The sequence below is a fragment of the Diplotaxodon limnothrissa genome, linkage group LG6 (genome assembly GCF_057381915.1).
Source record: "Diplotaxodon limnothrissa isolate DT_005_m linkage group LG6, D_limnothrissa_male_GT1.1, whole genome shotgun sequence".
NCBI lineage: Eukaryota > Metazoa > Chordata > Actinopteri > Cichliformes > Cichlidae > Diplotaxodon > Diplotaxodon limnothrissa.
Window position 1 is genome coordinate 18,231,582 of NC_140601.1, and position 19,406 is coordinate 18,250,987.

General features: G+C 39.6%; 1 protein-coding gene across 1 annotated transcript in view; it reads right to left on the reverse strand.

The window, feature by feature from the left end:
• hhip (hedgehog interacting protein) overlaps positions 1–19,406 on the reverse strand; it is a 37,675-nt gene that overhangs the window by 10,097 nt on the left and 8,172 nt on the right. Inside the window, exons 3-11 of the mRNA XM_085356891.1 lie at positions 18,282–18,426; positions 15,388–15,589; positions 8,178–8,329; positions 5,602–5,775; positions 5,340–5,483; positions 3,895–4,013; positions 2,591–2,714; positions 1,691–1,836; positions 378–459 (exon numbers count right to left, since the gene is read on the reverse strand). Coding sequence (XP_085213017.1) covers positions 378–459; positions 1,691–1,836; positions 2,591–2,714; positions 3,895–4,013; positions 5,340–5,483; positions 5,602–5,775; positions 8,178–8,329; positions 15,388–15,589; positions 18,282–18,426 — 1,288 coding nt within the window. The remainder of the gene's footprint in view (positions 1–377; positions 460–1,690; positions 1,837–2,590; positions 2,715–3,894; positions 4,014–5,339; positions 5,484–5,601; positions 5,776–8,177; positions 8,330–15,387; positions 15,590–18,281; positions 18,427–19,406) is intronic.

The following is a 19,406-nucleotide window of genomic DNA, read 5'->3' on the forward strand; positions in this document are numbered from 1 at the left end:
TTGCTGTCTAAAAAAAATCCCAAATTCTCCAATACTTGGGAACGGCTGTCCTGCTTGAATATACTGAAAATAATCTGTGTTGTTGTTGACAGGAATCACAATCAACACTTAAAGCTACTGAAAATGTTGTTCAGACTAACTCGAACGAATAACTCAATTACAACCTTTGGGGAATGAGTTTATAACTAAACTCAACTCAAGAGAGAGCGATTTACCAGTAGTTTTGTCTCTCATTGTCTTGGTTTGCCCTCTTGTGGACGTAATGCAGGATTTTTTAATGAATAGCTGAATGTCCTCCCCACTAAGAAGGAATCACTTAATCACCGAACAACTAACTACATACCAGCACAAATTACCAAGGGACTTCCTGCTTTTACCTTTTCGGGTCCACCAGCTTGTAGAGTTTCCCACTGTGTGACTGCACCATGCTTTTACTACTTGCAAGTATGTAGACTTCACCTGCAAAAGAAGAACAGTTAAGTGGGAATCCCATCAGCATCATCTGCATGAAATACTTCCAATGTCCGAACAACTATTCAGCAGATCCCAGTGCCTAACTAAAGAAGAGACAAGACAAGACAAGGAAACACAAGAAAATGAAAGGGGAGGACATGAGGGGTTTAGGAAAATGAGTGTATCACAGGCTTCTGCATTTCTGCACTTGCCAATGGATTTTAAAAAAGAGTTTAATGAGACAATTGGATACTCATGACTGGGAACCAGGCAGATGATTTAATGAGGAACAAGCCTGCAAGAAAATTCCATAGGGGGACAAATCGTAAACATCTGTCTGTGGGGCCTCTTTTTTGGGACATAGGCCTGGCCCCCGCTGCAATTCTTGCACCACTTGCAAATCCTGATCGAATACAGAAATCTTTAAATATCTCGTCAAACAATAACTCCAAGACCTGGCAACAACTGTGATCAAAGATTTCTGATGGCTGGGCGAACAATTTACATCATGTGTTCATTTTAATCAGAAACATCAGAGCTCACGGTTTACAATTCTTCGAGTGTGTGGTGGGGATCCAACTTATAAAACTGTCTTGTGTCAGTTCATTTCAGGTTACTCTGCATATATTAACTTAATCTTTAACTTGCCCAGAGAAACACTTAACACATGTCATGGTGGCACAGTGAATTAAGGAGGTTTGGAAGATTATGACTATCCTACAAAAATGACAACTAACTAAGATGTTTGGACTACTTAATGAGAGGCGTGTTGGCTTTATCATCCATCCATCCAGTCGCATCTTTATCAGGGTTGTGGGGGGCCTATCTCAGCTAACATAGGGCGAGAGGCAGGGTACACCCTTGACAGGTCACCAGTCTGATGCAGGGCTAACACATGCACACTCCACACAGAAAGGCCTTGGCCAGACAGTGGTGTTGTGAGGCAACAGTGCTAACCATCACGCCACCATGCTGCCTGTTTTCAGATTTTCAGTGGTGTTTTATGCTGTGGTTATGTGTGTTATGTATGTATGTGCTGTACACACAGACATACACACACACAGAGTCAACAAGCCTTCAAGGAGTCATGGATTAAAACCCTTGCTTCAGAAAATATGTCATAACATAGGTCAGGTGTAAATCTAAAGAAAGATCAGTGCAAGAGAGAAAAGAAACAAAGATAAAAGATCTCAGAAGCAATTACATTTTTAGCTTTTTTATTAATTGCCATACTAACCCAGTTCATCCTCTCCAAAACCCAAGATGTGTCCAACAAGCATAGTGCCACAGGAGTCAGCTGAGCCCAGGCACAGAGCTTTTTCCTGCCACTCTTCACCACTCGCTGATGTGGAAGATGTAGACTTCTGAAGGATGCGAAGGTTACTAAAGTGAAAAGTAAAAATACTCATGGTAAGTGACTGCAGACTGGATGATACTGTAAAAGGTTTAGTACTACATTTGTGCACAGGGGAGAAAGCAAAAGAAATCAACTGTAGTAGCATGGTACAGCATGGTTCATGACCCATATTCTTTTTCTACACCATGTCCCACATGGTGTTAGTTAGGAAGTCAGCCTTTAGTTTCAAAACAAACATCATGCCGGAGCCTTCACTTTGCCACAACAAAATGCTCCCAAATTGTAATAAGGCACAGAATTAACTGATCACACATTGTTTTAAACACGGTGCCAGCTTGCGATAATTGGACGGATTGGGGAGGGGACACACTTTACCCCCTTTGTTTACTCAACTGTCAGTGTTTGACATCAGCAAAACAGAGAAAACCAGAGAAACCAGAGAAAAGTGTGAACAGCACAGAGAACAATGTGTAATCTCCACTGACACTCAATGGTCCGCGCTGTCATGGTGACATGGGAGTCTATGTTTTCCTCCCATGTGGATGAACTTGGTGTTTACACTGGCACATGCTAATGCAAAGGAAATAGTTTTTAATATTAGAAGAAAAGTCATGTTGATCTTACTAAGTCATAAATCAACTCTGGGAGGATAAAGATGTTAGAATGACTTTGAAATATAGATTTTTGTCATCATGTAAACACAGTTAATTCTTAAAAACATACAGCTACTTAAATAGTCTGTTTAAATATATTAATCAGTCATTTCTTTATTGTACTTACCCATTTTTATCTCCAAAGACATAACTGCCATAAAGTCTCCTAGACTGACAGCCCCTGTAGATGAAACCCCCCACAGGTGGTGCTCCACCACTGGAATGCAGGTCATAGGCAGAGGGCTCATTTTCTATTGGGACAAGGAGACATAGGTCTTATTTAGGCACTTCCAATAGACTCATAGACCTACTGCCATTCATCTGTAACACCATCACAAACTGTCTGCATGCATGTTTTATCCCAGAGACAATCTCTTCTGTCTCACTGATGTTGCAGGGATTGTAATCTACTTAACTGCTTTTCTTGATTCATGCACTGGTGTTGTTTTGTTTGTTTTGGAATCAAAAACATAGACCACGTTCATCAGACATAATTGCTGTGTTGTTTATATGAGACACAAAAAAGGAGGAAAGAGGGAATTCTAGATTTAAATCGGACGTGTTTTATCAAAACTGGAAAAGAATGTATTGATCTTTTATTCAAAAGCGTGATGGTGAGGCAATGTGGCACATTTACTGGATTACGATTTCTTGGCAAGGAAAAATATGAATGGAGGTTTGCCGCCCTTAAAAATTTATGATCCGAGACGGGGTGTGCTCATTTCCCAACCGTAATCACTTTGGAGTTTGGGTAACTGGCTAAATCGGGCATCAGGCCAAGAGAGAGGTGGTCTGTGGCAAGAAGTGACATTTTCAAATGGAGTGAGAGATCAAAGTTAAGGATTAACTTAGCGCAAGGATAACCTGCCTCATATATTTTGGAACAAAGAGCTGTAATTTTCTTTTTGTGGAAAAAGGAAGGATAAGCAGTGTAAAGTGCTGCTGTTATTGATTATTTTCTAAATGTGAGAAGAGCTAGATTCCTCTCAGCTGTGTTTTCAACAGCGCCAAACCATCATCTAGACAGTTATTATTGTTGACAGCTTTAAATCTTACTTGTGGACACCATCTTGCATTCCACTGGCAAATCTACACACCACAAATGGGGAATATTTCTGGATCACATCATTTTTACATTTAACCTTCACTGTTTCTGCACTCAACCTGGTGTGTTTCTGAATCTGTTGCCAAAACACTGTTCTTACAAAATGAAAGACATTCATAAAAACACATGTCACTTTCAGGGAAATAAATGTGAAAGGTTATCCAGGATGTTAATGTATTTTCACTTCTTTCTCAGGATGTAATGCAATCAAACAAAACTCCAGCAAAGACTGTGCACAACTGGGTATATTAAAACTCCTTCCAAACATGCGAAAAAGGTAAATATTGTGAACATTTTTGGAAATTCTCATGGAAATTGTAACTCACCATAATCGCCCCCCTTAGTAATTTCCAGTATTCTTCCTGCTGTTGTGTTTCTGCCACTGGCATCTGTACAGAGGATTACAAGACTCCCATTGTCTGACTGAAGTCGATCTACTGCACACCTAAAGAGCACAGCGTGCCAGGAATGAATATAACATAACTAGAAGTAATATCCAAACACCAAACAAATAAAAGGTGGCAATACAACACAAGCACAAAAAGGTAATTTGCATGCAGTTGACTATTTCTTTATTGTAACGATGCATCTTGGTAAGAACTTTTATACCGTTGGAAAGCGTGTTTATTTCCCATTAAAGCTAGTGCTACATTTGAGCACCAGAGTTGAGCATGTGCTGAACAGCTTGTTCTGCTATTGAGTTTTGTTTCGAACTTCTAGTAGCCTAGTTGCTGACAATCAGGTGCCTGACTGGCTAGTGTTTAGCAGCATCTTGAGATGAGCACGGACCGTGGTACACCGGTCAGTTGGTGTATGCCCCAGGCCATGTTTGACTGATCTTTATAGGGCTGTCCCATAGGGCTACTTCCAGCTGATGTTAAGCAAAAACCAAGCTGCTGCATTATTTGGAGGGAGGCCTACTGCCACCTCCAAAGTGAAGTTCCATAAATTGGGCAATGCCAGAGACAGGCTACAAGGTAGGCGTCTCCGTCAGGTTGTTTCCTCACTCTCAGCACTGGTGAATCATAGGCAGTCTTCTACAAAACTACAGTCAAGGTTTGCAAGATGACACGGCCAACAGCTTTCTACCAAGACAACCCTGAACAGTCTGCATACAGCTAGTCTCCAGTCTCACAGGGCTGCCATGACTGCCTTCCACTGCTGGCATCAGCAACATGTGCACAGGAACCTGAACATGTGGAGGAACGTGACATTTAGCAGTAAGTCCAGGTTGATGCCATCACACAGGAGTGTGACCAAGCTGGTGACCAGCTGTTGTGGCTGTGTATAGTTCTATATAGCATCAAATGACAACAGCAGTCACCTCAACATACTTTATACTGACATACTATATACTAAGGTAGAGACCCTACAATAATACAGAGAAAATCCCACCAATCAAATGAGACCTTTTGATCAAGCTCTTGGGAACAGTGGGAAGGAAAAACACTGTTTTAAAAAGGAAGAAGTTTTCATGGGTGCAGATCATATATCAAACTCTGTTGTTCAACCTGTAAATGGATTTTACTTGTGTCACCATAGAAGAGGAAATAAACAGGCTTTCCAACTGCATAAGATTTATTGCCGGGAAGCATTGTTAACAACAGAGAAACAATCGACCCAACACAAAATGCCTTACTGTTTGTGCTAAGTTCATATTTTCTACAAGAGCAGTAATGAAAATACCCTATAGTATGAGCAGAATTTCTACATTTGAAAATTGCAAATCAGTCATAGCAAGAATCTTTAAAGAGTGCAGTGTTTCACTTACCTGCCTGGATCATGTAATCCATGTGCAAAGATTTCAGGTGGCTGGTTGGTGCTGTTGAAGTAAGGATTGCTCCGTGGTATGGAATATGGAGAAGCACAACTATCTGTGTCTATGTCGACCCTTAGCACAGACCCCGTGAAATCACTGCAAGCAAAAACAAGAACACGCATTCAAAATTGTACACGGTAGGTCACGATTGAAACATGGAGCACAAAGCAGTATATAAACATCAATAAAATGACCCTTGGACTTTTGATCTTACCTCAGTCCATCCATTTCTTCCATATCATCCAAAGTGATCATGCCATCTCCCAGGATGATGTGCAACAGACCATCAGGACTAAAAAGAAGTTGGCCCCCAAGGTGCTTCCTATGCAGCTCCGCCACTTCCATTAGTACTCGGACTGTCCTTGTGTCTACCTGGTTTGGGTTTTTCCTGAGAAAATCATAAAAAATTGCAAATGCAAAAAATATGTTTGCTAAACGGCATTTATAAGGAGTACCCACAACATTTCTATACCTTGATGCTTTTACGCTGTCTTATAAATAAATAAGGGGACTTTTGTCTGCTCCCTTATTTTTAAAGGGGTCTGGGTTCAAATGTATGATATCTGAAAGTGGACAAATGGCCAAAAAGGTCATTCTGACTGATGTAAAAGCCACAGACATATGGTCATATAGTGTTTTAAAATATACAATAAAAGATAATGCTTTTTGTAAATGAATTTTCTGAACTGTTATCTGCTTTTTTCTTCACTAATTTGGTGCAACTTTATATCACACAGACTGTTAATGGGGATCTGGCAGGTTAAAGGCCATTCAATTCAGCGTTCATGTTTTCACATGTGAAAAGCTCATGGTGATAGTGCATGTATAACATGCACTATCACCATGGATTGTCTGTTTGCTTCAAATAATGACTCTGTTAATGGGTACAATGACACCAAGGCATGGATAAGATATGCTGACATGACACGCGGAACAAAATCCAACATTAAATTACTTTAAATACTTTGTTTTCTGCAGACATTTAGTCTTAATCTAATGTATCGCCAAAGACAGTGGGTGGAGATGTAAAGACAGGGTGCAAAATGTTGCACAATTTCAAGTGAAGTGCAAAATGAGAATTTAGTTTCACAGTATCAGCAACTAATATGGCAAGTTGCGTTGTTTTGGGTAGTCGTGCAATTTTTAAAAAGCCTAAAGTTAAAAAAAAAAAAAAGTATTTTAAGCTACCATTAAGTACTTTAACTACCATTTCTCTATTGGACCCTCAAATTAAGGACTATGTGCTGCAGTTACCAAGACTGCATGCCAAGATTATAATTAAGATTAGATCATTAAGTCAAACATACAACTGTGATTATGAAAATGAAAATGTAACACTTAAACATGTTCGTGAGAAAAGATTGTTTTCTTAATCACAGGTCATTGTGAAGGGAGTGTAAGGTACAGACACAGGAAAAGGCAAAACACTGTTATGATAATGAGAGCGTTGCACATCTTATCAAAACACTTTTCTTGGCGATTTGACCTACTTTCTAAATCCTCAAAAGACAAAAATTATCTGTTTTGATTTCTTTGCATGTCTAGAAGAATCCTCAGTGTGCCTTTGAAGGTTTTGTTACCATGGTTTCTTGCAGAAATTGAGGTTAGCAGGTTGGATTTATTAGTGGTATAATCAAAAGATCCACAATTCAGTAATCAGAAACTTCCATATGAGAAAAGTTTGTCCTTTTTATCCGGTTGTTCAGTCTGACGTCACTAGCCGTGTCTGGACCTAAACTCCGCTGCAGGTCCATATATCAAACGATCACTATGGCATTACTGAGAGTTGAAAAACTGTCTAAAGTCTTTCATCTTTAATAAAAATGATCGGCGTTCTGCTCTACCAGGTGTAACTATTGAGTTTAACATCCAGGCATCCATGAAAACGGAATTTATGACATTTAACGGAGTTAGAAGTTAGAAGCTAGCGAGCTAACGAGCTAACTCCCTGCTATCTAAATACAATATAGCATGTCCTGACTGCGGGGTTTTGGAAACAAATTAAAACGTACAGCTCTGTTATCACTTCCAGCATAAATGAAGACAGAAAACTAAAAAGCAGTGACGTTTGTAGGGTTACTGAAGTTGGGCTAGCTGGTATATAATGATGTGCTACGTGACCGCTAGCGACACAGCTATGTTAGCATAATATAAACAAGCTAACTTTTTTTCCACTCGATAAAAGTTAACGTGAGTGTTCTCGGTGGTCAGGAACAAATGTAATCGCATGGCAGGATGCTGTAAAAGGACCAAACTTCAGCCAGGAGAACAACTGAGATAATCCATCCATAATACGAGGTTAGTCATTCATATACTGCTGCATGGGCTGGGCTGTAGTTACATTCTAAGGTTTTAAAAACTGAGTTTAAATAAATGATTAGCGGTAATAAAAGCCGAGGGAGGTCAACGGTGATCACTGACTGTTTTAGGAGCTTTTTGAGATCAAATAGAAGAAAATACATAACATTAAACATGTTAACAACACAAAAGCCATATTAAACGCAGACTACTTTAGGCCCGGAAGTAGGATTCGTCGTGTCATCACTGAACAACCGGATAGTGTTTAGAATTTAAATAAAATTAAAAACAATGGGAAATGGGAATGTTCACCACATTTCATAGGTACAGTACTACAAATCACAGTTGTCTAAAATGAAAACTGTTTTGCATTCATGTGCTAAAGATGTCTTAAAATAAGTTTGCATATCCAGTCTCTATTAACCTCGACCTTTTATGTACCCTTATGGTGTCATTTCAGGCAGTGGTTTGGTGCACTACTTCTCCCATTACCTCGAAACGGTGTATTCAACTACACGGAGAATGTGGTCGTGTGGTCCGATGGCCCAGCGCTCTTGGTTGGTGGTGTAGGAGACGTAGAGCTTGCCATTCTTCTTATAATTGGGGTGGAATGCCAAGCTTAGCAGGCCCCTTTCATCTCCGCCCTGCAGTCAGATGATAAACACAAAAGATCCAGGAGTTAATTATGTCCCTGCTTGGCTTGTGCTTGGCTGTGTGGGGTTGGAATCACCCCCCTTGGTCATCTTCATCATCCCCAACACACAGCCTCTATACATCCATAACCCCTTGCCTGTTTTAGTTCTCCCACTGTCCCCCCCCCCCTTTTTTTTTTTTTTTAAATTTGACGTTCATCTTCCCTTTCACTTCTTTGCTTTTCTCTCACTCTTGCTTCTATTTCACTACACACCTTTAAAACATATACTTTTACCAATCATTAGGAAGCATTTGACTCAGGGTTTAGCAGCATCCCCTCTGCAAATCATAGACTTTGCCAGGTCTTCTGCAGCCTGTTTATGTGCGCCTGTCCCCAGGGTCGGGGGCCCCAGTGACGCCCAGACCCTCCCGGTGGCCTCTATTGTGCGGTGATTTGTGTGTGTAATCTTTGGGGGATATCTGTGAATGCTATGCTGAGTGGCTGAAAGAATTTATTAGCTCACTCACAGTTCATAGAGAGCACAAAAGTGCAGAGTGCTTCAGTCCCTGCTTTTCGCTCCCCATCCCCTCACTCTTCACTGATTTACACAAAATACGAGGCTTGGAAGGTGGTGGTGGTGGTGGGTGGGTGGGGGGTGGGGGGGGGGGGGGGGGGGCGGTAGGGCTAGAGTAGAGTAAAAAAGGAAAAAAAGACAACCTAAACAAGGAAAGAGCTGCCAACTCCCACTGTCTTGGCAACATGTTTAGAAAACATCTAAATTGCTTGTGTAATATGTAAACCTTTGTCTAACCCTGCAGGCAGCTACATCAGTTGTCGCTACCTTGGTGGTCCTCCCGTCATAGTTAGCTGTAGTAATCAGCTATAGCATTTCATTCCCCAGGCAAGGAAAGTCAAGTTGGCTTTTTTTTAATGTTTTACTCTCTCCCTGTATTTCTTCTTGACTACAGAATGAGCAGAATTCTCAGGTGTTAAGAACATTTTTTAAAGTGATCCTTAAGCAAGTATATAACAGCGTTTCATTTACTATCAATAATAGCTTTAAAAAGGTCTGCAGTTACTACAAAAGCACTGATATTGCACTCATATTCCTCAGGTATTCATTCTCAAAACAGTAACAATGAGAAAGAAAATCAGAAAAAATATATACATATAAATATTTGTTTGCACTATAGTGGCACTTTTCTGGATAGGTGTAGTTTATTTAACAGGACAAGAAAAACATAAACTGGTATACTGGATCTACTAGTTCGGTTCACACTGCACTGGACCCAGTGCAGTCCAAACACAGGCTCCATACACATGTAAAAAGATGACTCTTTGCCAAGGTATTACTCAAAGTACCAATGAGGAAAAACAGAGACCCACAGGATAAGCCACAGGAGGTCTATCAATCTGAATATAAAGTGAAATACTGTGAAGGTTTACAAATAAGTCTCCACCCCAAAAGGCAGGGTTCCTCTGCAAAAATTTATGAGTACTACTAAATGTCAGACCATTGAAGTCAAATAAAAACAAGAGTTATATGGGAGTGGATGCAGCACTCTTTACTTGGAGACACAGTGAGTATCCTGTGTCAAAAAGTTTCTTGATGGGAAGAGAAATTCTCCACCTCACCTTTGGAAATTTTGGATCCATATGTTAGATTGAGAGATGCAGTGACCCACATCCCCGAAATAAACTCACCATAGGGAGTGGGTCAAAAGCTGTGATTCCAAAGAGGCCTAGATCCGGAGCCAAAGGGGGACCACCAAGGTACACAGTGGTAAATGGGCTGAAATATTAGCTCCCTTGCTAATGACTAGCTCCTTCAGCAGCAGGCAGACAGCAGAGCTAGCACCAGAGCCATAAGAAACAAACACTGCATCAGCGAGCCTTTCACTGTAAGCCGGTCCATGGAGATAGCTTGATTAAAAGAAGACAAAGTGCCAAGCTGGGAATCGTGAGCAGTGATCATGTTAAAACTGCTGCCAAAGCTGCAGTAGGTAAGATATTTTTGGCATGGTTCAAAAACTTACAACTATATAAACAACCTCATTTAAAGAATGTACAAACTGCATTTTTGTGCATATTGTTAGGTGTAAAGCCAATTCTGAAGTTTTTAGGGTTCTCTAATGCACCTACATATAAAGATATTCAAGTACATTGACTAGAGTGATACCACGTGTGTAGCTGAATGCAGGAGGAGCTACATGTTTCTGCCATGTTTTTCCATCTATATAAGGGATGATTCTCGTAGTTATAGATGCTGCACCTGTACTTCAAAGCTCCCTGATTGTTGTAGTGACTCTGTCAAATTGTACAAATCACCATGCACATTGTGTCAACTTAAAACACATTTTTTCCATGAATTTCTTTGTCTTTTTTATGACTACCATCATTCTTCCAAAGCAAAGTAGGGGGCTTCTGATCTCTCACCAGGTATTATTTCTTCATTTTTCACAAATACCTGTCCCTGCATTTCACTTTTCCCTCAAACACTGTTCTCTGGAGCTCTGGGTTTGGCTCTATGGAACATGTGGCATCATTCCAAATAAACCTGGGAATGTGAGGTGCAGGGATAACAACCAGCTGATATCTCTCAGTGATTATTTTCACAGAATTATGAAGAAAATGTCACAAGAAATGCAGCAATTTCCAATTCTGCAGGGATAGCTGTCACTGAGCATCAGTGACACATGTGTTGGTTCATGCATTATAACCCTGAACCTTTTGATCCTCACTCCACAAAAAGACATTCCATTAGAGTTGATTGGAACAAAAACACCCTCTACACCCTTCACTCAAAGACAACCTGCAGCATGTATGCTCGTACCTCCCTCACAAACAACATACACAGTTTTTTTGCTGTCTCTTTTTTTCTTGTGCAATAAGAATCACACAGTCAAGTTTCCACTGCAATGCCTTCAGCTGGTGATACTTAAATTCTTGGACCATCGAGAAGCCATGCACAAATTCCACTCCAACTAACCAAGAACGAGATATAATCCATCATCAACCACAAAGATGATGATTTTTTTTAAAGCCAACAATATTTATATGAGCACTGCAGCATTTATGTGCAAAGCTGTTTTTATAGTACTGTGGTGTCCACTTGCATAGCTGTTCAGCTACAGAGAAGGAAGGATTATAGGATCTCGATCAGCGCAGTGGCTACAGAGATACACCTTTGTGCATACTATCACTTGTTTGTAATATGCTGATTGGTTAAAAAGTTTACTTAAACAGGAAAAGGAATAAGCACAAATAGGAAGAAGTGGGAAACAAACCCCAACAAAGATCAAGGATGCATGAATGAGAAATTCATGGCTGCAGTGGACAGTTTAAATTTTCCTTAACACTCGGTTTCACTCCACTACAAACACGTCCTTTATATAGCTCAACTTCTGCCCTCTCCACCATGGGCAAAGCTTAAGGTAGAACTACAACCTGAACAAGAGCAGCCAACACTACATACTGCTTTATTTTACTCCATCATCTCTGATCTTCTGATGCCAAGGACAGCACCAATGCTCTGAATCATTTGGCTGAATAGGGAAATATTTTATGAGAGGCCCACTCACCCACATGCATAGTGATTCATAGGACTACTGTTAGCTCTGGGATGCTGGTCACCCATATCTGTACACTGTTATTATCATGCATTGTACTCTCAAGTAGCATTTCTAAAGTTTTTTAGCACACCGTTTCTGATTGCATCTTCATAGGTTGCTTTGAGAGCAATTCCATACACGTTCAAGGATATTTGTGGTTCCTGACAGGTTTAATAGTGTTCAAATGTATGTTTGTAAAAGCACTATAAAATTTTATGTAATCTTTGTATGCTGCAAGCATTGCTTTCCATAAATCATGAAAAGTACGCAACTGGAAATACACCTGTGGTTCACTGTTACTGGCAAGTAAACAGGCTAACACATAACCATGTTTGCAAAAATAAGCTATATAATCTAAAATAAACTATTAAGTTTGCCGTCTTGATGCATTCTCAATCGAGTGACGAAATGTTTCTCCCACAAAACGCTACACCCAGATGAACACCATCAACTTTTGGAGATATTAAGTTTGCCCCAATAGATACTAATGCTGGGGAATGAAGTTCAAAAGATCAACGATAGCTTGCCAACTCACCAATCAAGGCTATTTTTAGCTCATTTCCAACTGATGCATTAAATAAATATTATTATTATTATTATTATTATGTGATTCATAATAAATTAAATCTGCCTTGCCATAGTTTCATGTCACATCTGGAGGATACTTATAGCAGCTGTTTTGATTTTTAAACTGTAGCGTAATGTGACTATACTTCCTCTATGTAACTTTTTGGTCCACCAAAGTGGGGAGAAAACGGTGATGAGTGAAGGGGAATTAGGTGAGGCATTTTAAACAGAGTGGATGAGTTAGTAGAGCTACAGGTGTAAAAAATTGGAACTGACATTTGAGAAATAAATTCTCAGTGTGTGTGTTTCTCTCTCACCAGTGTGTAATGAGTTTTCTGAATTTAGGCCACACATTGTATTTTAGGGAGTACAGCCCTAATTGGTGCATGTTAACCTCTGCCATCCTTTCCTGGCAGCAATGCTTTGCAATCCAACAGGAGAAAGACAGTATGATTGAACTATGGAGCAAATCGCCCAGCCCTATAGGCTATGTAAAACATAGAGAGGATAAAAATAAATCTTTGTATAATTAACTTAAAACCTATATTCAATTAAAAACAATACAAATGTAACATATTAAAACAATCAAGAATATGCTCATTTGATGCCAGTAACAGATTAAAACAAACAAAAAAAACCCCCAACAAAACAAACTTGGAGCAGCATATGGGGCCATCCTTTTGTCCCAATTTATTGCTTAATATAGTGTCCAGTGTTTCTAATGGTTTACAGGTCTGAACTGCGGGTATGTGAGTTTTTCACCTGGGCTCTGTTATAGTGAATTATTGTTTTAAAATCTGGATGAGGAAAGCTATCATGTAAAAAGGCAAGAGATGTAAACCCAGTATATATTATCTTCACTGATGTGCACCTATGCCACAAACAGTAATATAACCACACACGATCACAGATAATCGCTTTGGAACTGTGCGCTGATAACAAACCCAATGGTCCCTATTCTTTTTAACCTGAAGGATGTGGAATAGATTTAAGAAACAACCCCCAAACCCCGGCAAAAAAAGAAAAAACAACATCAACAGTTACTCAGATTTGACATGCTATATTGTTTCTTTGCAAACAACAAGTCCAAAATAGGGCTTAAATTATTTTAACAATTATAGATTTCTGCAGACAGGATCCCGCTGAGTTACATAATCAACTGAAAGTTTGTAACATGAATATATAAATGGACAGTATGACTTTAAAAGCAAACTGAATTTCTAAGAACACCCACAGCCATGTAGAAGCCCACACCAGAGTGTAGTATTGTTTTTGTGCAGTTCAGCTAAATTGGCACCGAGGGATCCATGGAAGGAGGGGGACAGAAGAGTAAGAGGAAACATAGAACATTACAATCAAAGCATGTGCATGAGGTTGATGATTAACCCGTTATCTGCCTTGTCTCTTGAGAGCATGGGTTCCTCTTTATGTATAAAGGCAGCTCCATCCTGTTGATTCTGCCAGTAAACACCTTAGCCCTCCCTTGGAGTGGATTGCACCGTTATGGCAGCCAACAGTTCAGAATAGGACTCCTGGGGCTTGCAGGGGGATTGAGCCACATCTAATTGTCATAATAGTGACTTTATCCACAACTAGTTTGGAGTAAATTAAGATAAGAGAGCTGAGAAGAGTGGGGTGAGCATCCCAAAGGGTGCAGCTTAATATTCAAATGCTCTGCTCCGTTTGACTCCTTGTAAGCAGAGGACCTTGTCAGTGGAGGAGCAAGAGGCATGCGTGATGGATAAACTTCCTGTCTGGGAGTGTGCCCCCCACAGACATCTAAGCTACCACATCTCCTCATGCAATCTAAACAATTCCTGAACAATTACCAAATTCAAAATCTGTGATTACCCAAGCTCTACGGATATAAAAATAAATCTCAAGAAGATTAAGTGTCTTTGGAAATGATATATCCATAGAGAATTTATAAAAAAAAGAAAGAAGACATTTCAAGAACTAGCAGCGTAGCACGGCACACATACTTTTGAGAATACATCAACTCAAGGACACAGCAAGCCTAACTATTTCCAAAAGAGTGTATCATGTTCAAAAGACATAAACAATAAAATTCATGTGCACTTTTTTTTTTTTATTGCTTTGGCTATGTTTACTTTTCCCACATAGGGCAGATAGCCAAACAAAAGTAGAACATATGTTTACCCTGCCATCCTCCCTCTTCTGGCAAGAGAGATGGTCAGACAGACAAGTTAAATGTTACAGAGGTGCGGCTAGATCCGCCTTTTCAGGTCTACAGGTTTTATTTGTATTAATAACACCCCAATGACTACACTAAGAGTGCAGGACGAGGAAAAAAGATTTCACAGACCTCTAATATGAAGTTATTTGTTTAACTGAACTACAAGCATAAACAAGGTTACAATTTAAACTTAACTGTCATTCCCATTATCACGTGTGGTAGTCATATAAATAAGACCCTATAATATTGGAACCCTTAAAGGAACAATATGGGAGAGATTAAGAAAGCCATTAACCATTCTAATGAGAGGTAGCAGAAATTATCAGTTTGCTTAATGTTTGCACTGTGTACATTTAATTAGCAGGTAATAGCGCAATGCACAATCACAATTAATGAATGACTGCTTGTTTGGTCTAATCATATAATATAATACTAATAGTATGCAAGCAAGACTGCCAAGGGATTTTCCTTGCCTGGAGACATTTCATTACACAGGTGAAAACATTTTGTGTTGGGAAGACATGTGTTGTATTACTTCCTTACTCTAGAAATGTAGCAGAAATATTTTATGTACTCTCAGCCATGTTTCTTTCTTTCTTTCTTTTCCCCTTGTTCTTTACAACTATGATTATCTAGTTCAACATATTACCTCTATAATTCACAGGTAACAGTATGAGGCAAAGTTGGTCCTACCTTCAAGCCGCTCTGCACTATCTTGTGGATGTCCAAGAAAGGCTCCTTAATTAGCTCGAGGTTATGGTTGAGTATCCTGACAATTCCCTCCCTCTCAAGGACAAAGAGCCGCTGGGAACCATCTCCACAGTGCACCACAGCCACCGGCTGCCTTAGACCACTCAACACCTCCTGGGCACAGTAGCAGTTGTGTTTGTGTTTCCTGGGTAACAAGGAAGATACAAAATGTCAATGTTGCCATCAACATGCGTCTTGGGTGATCCGATCATAAACGGACCGTGCTAAGTGCGTCATTTCACACTTGGCATTAGCATACGTATCGAGTGACCACTTTTGACCGGATCTCACTCTCCCACTTTACAGGCAAACAAACAAGTACTCTACATTATTTCCGCTTGCTAAGACCAAATGTTAGAATCCTGCATGGGCTCAAGTTTGCAAACTCAATTCTGCTTGCAACCAGAGAGCAAACGGACTACTAAATTACTGGAACTTACTTGTTACCAACAATTATCTCTAAATTCCAATCCAGAACCACCACCCTGACTGACCAGTTTTGAGCACATGAGCTGAACCATAGCTAAGCAAGGTCAAACACTATAAAGTGTTTTATTTTTCCTTGCACAACAGTATTATTCAAAACAAATGGTTAATGATAGCTGCAGGTAAACAACTCAATTCACTCTGCCAAAGTGCTGTTTTTCACTAGGGAGAGGCAAATCACTAGAGTACTACTAAAAGAACTGATGCCATTTGCTGTGCAGACCACCAGAAATAATGGACTGACTGACTGACTCAATGTGACTGCTTCATGGGTGCATTCAATACTCTACTGTACTATACTATCTCTATACTTAGATTTATTCAGCAGTGAACAAATAATCTAAGACACATTTTAATGCCAGATATGAACAGGAACAGAGAATGACTATGTCAGTAAATCCAGCAATAAGACAGAACAGGAAGACTTTCAGGTAGCAGTACAGATGAAAGATAAAAACAAAATAACCCCCAAAACATACCAGGGTCTTTATAAGATATTTGGCAACCACCTGCCACCTCAACAAGTTCAGTGAATCTTGGCATTGATTCTACAGGAACATTTTTCTCACAAAAAGATATCTTGTCATTTTATCAGAACATAATCTAAAAGAAATGCAAATACCACCAAGAGCTATGGTTCACTGATCCACATCATTTTCATAATCATGACCTATTATGCTCTATAAATGTCTGATCACAGGCCAAAGGTGATCACACTGAACAGATCTGCAGTCACCCTTACCTCTACTGGGACAAACAGACCTGAAAGCAGTGAAACCTCCATAGCTTTACGCCGTAGGCTTCAAATGTTGAGGGTTTTTCCATACATAAACTAAAAGAATAATACACTATATCCGGCAACAGTATACATTACCTGGACAATGATTAAAAACAATTATTGCTGTAGGTATTTAAAAGGTGTCCTAGCTGATAACTACTAAATCCATTTACATGCAAAGCAAAACTAAATCAGCTGCACTGTCATATTTTATTGACTGTCATGATCCTGGGTCTTGGAGCTCTGAGGGTTTTTTTTAAGCTTTGTACTCTTTGTTCTTAGACATTTTATTTGGTTTCTTTGCGAGTTTATGTTCTTAGTTGTCTGATTATAGGTTGAGGGTTTACTCCTGGTTTAACTTTATTTCATTTTATAACCTGTTTACTCTCCTAGTGTGTTTCCCTGTATTTGTTGTGTCTCAGTTCGTGGACTTCATTATTTGATTATTGAACATCACGTCCACCTAATAAAGATAGATTTTCTGTTTAACCTGCCTGCCTCCAGGCATCTGCACTTGAGCACTCTATCTGCAATTCATGACACTCAGAACAATAAAATATTATAAGAAAAATGCCATTGCCCATCTTTATTCAAAACATTGATTTTTCTGGGCAATAATTGTGTGTGTCAGATCTGGCTCTTTGAAAGAAGAAAACCCAGTAAGTTCAACCTCATCCACCTACATTTACCCTCAAATGTGCCAGTGTGAGACGAGGGCAAGAACCCCTGCAGATTTCCAGGCTGTGGACATGACTACTTAGGTTAATCTACATAAGAGAGGTCAATATGAAGTGCTATGGCAAAAATCAGTCTATAATCATCCACACCACCCAGTGACAACATATATGACAATTTTTTTTGCCTATACCATAAAAGTGCACAATTGCCACACTGCATTGTGCAAGGAACACAGGGCATTTAAGCTCTGTGCCTTAAATCACCAAAATGAAGCTCATATTCTCAGTCGATAGCTCGGCTGACTTAATTCTGGCTCTTTCTCCCACTCTTTTAAAGTAATGGAGCCTGTTCACTGTCATTTATGTGCTTACACTTCTCAGAGGATATGAGACAGAAGAGACAATTTAAGCCCTTAACTCAGTAACTGTCGGAAGTTATTTGACGGAAAGTTGGTTGCTGCTGTTCAGGTGCCTAGTCTCTGGCCTTTCTGCCCTAGGGAAAACTGAGATGAAAGGCATCCCCCCCATGGACTAAAGGGCAAAGCTCTCTGTGATGTACAGACCTTTGCAGTGAGGGAGGAAAACAGAATGACGCAGGATAAGCATTTTCATTATGTTAGCAAAGCTGAGCAAAAGCAGTCTGTACAAACTTTAGGATTACAGGAGAAATTGCATGGCATGTCAGTTTGAAAGTATGGACCATGTCAAAATGGACCAGTGAACCCAAAACATGTTCCAAAGCTATGCCTGCTTCTCATAGGTATAGAAAAAAACCCAAGAAGCTAATTTTGTTAGAACACATGGCACTGTCAAAACTTATTTTAAAAATTACTTTAGAGCTTCCATAGTATCACGCAATCAATGCAGTAAAACACTGTAAAAGTCAGACTACATACCTGCTGATTTCTTCTATTTTCTCATCTCCCAAGTAGTTAGAATCCTGATGATGTGATTGCTTTCGTTGAAAATCTGGAAAACACAAACTGGCATCTCTCCTCCCATAGTATTGGCAGAACTCATCCACATCGGCTTGGAACAGTTCTAGAAAACACAACAGATACCGAGATATGGAGTCATACACTCACTAGATACTGCATGGCTTCTTATACTTGGCTCGTCTGGCCTGCTTGCTTTGGTTTGCCTATAATGTATTGTGGCTATTATGCAAGAGAAGATGAGATTGTAAGTGGAGGCAGAAGAAGAGAGATGTGATGAGAAATGATGTGATGTGCTAGTATGTCGGGGAGAGTTGGAGTTTTACTTGACGAGCCAAAACAAATCCTGGCTAGACTGAGCTGAAAAGAACAAGTGAAAGCAAACTGGGCCAAACCAAATGGATCACAGATTAGAAAGGGCTCTACAGTGAACTATACCTCTTCCGGAAAGAAGAATGACTGCATTCTAAATTTTAGTTTACCTTGTCATTATTTTTATTCATGAAATAATGCTCATGCCTTAGTCCTAGTAGAAGAGACTGTCTTTCTATTCAGTTGGTTCAACACCATGCAATAATGAGGTTGCATTTGCTACAGCTGGATGATCCTTTAATTATAACTGCTTTAGATAGTTAAACCCAGTGTGCGCTGTCGATGTACACTAAATGAAAGCTTACTGGAAATGAACAGCAACACATTGCAAGTGGCAGCAAAATTCATCAAGCTTGCTGAGTAAGTACACATCTCAGCCGTTGTACATGAAAAAAATCTGAAATAAACCTAGTACAAGAACTGGCATGATGAGGACTATAATTTTGTCTGTTTGGCACTAAAAATATAATTCTTCAACTGATTCATAGATCATTTGATGGTTGACTAGGTTGTGACATACACAGAAGTGGTCTTAAGAAAGCTATTTCTAGGGAAAAAAAGAAAAAGAAAAAAACCCCACTGCATCCCAACGAAGACTCCACAAAGCTCCACAAGGAGTTCAATCATTTTGAAAAATGTGAGACACAAAGAAAGCCAAATATATGATTACTAGAATTATTAACTAGGTAAACCCTTGCCAAAAGCATCTGACTC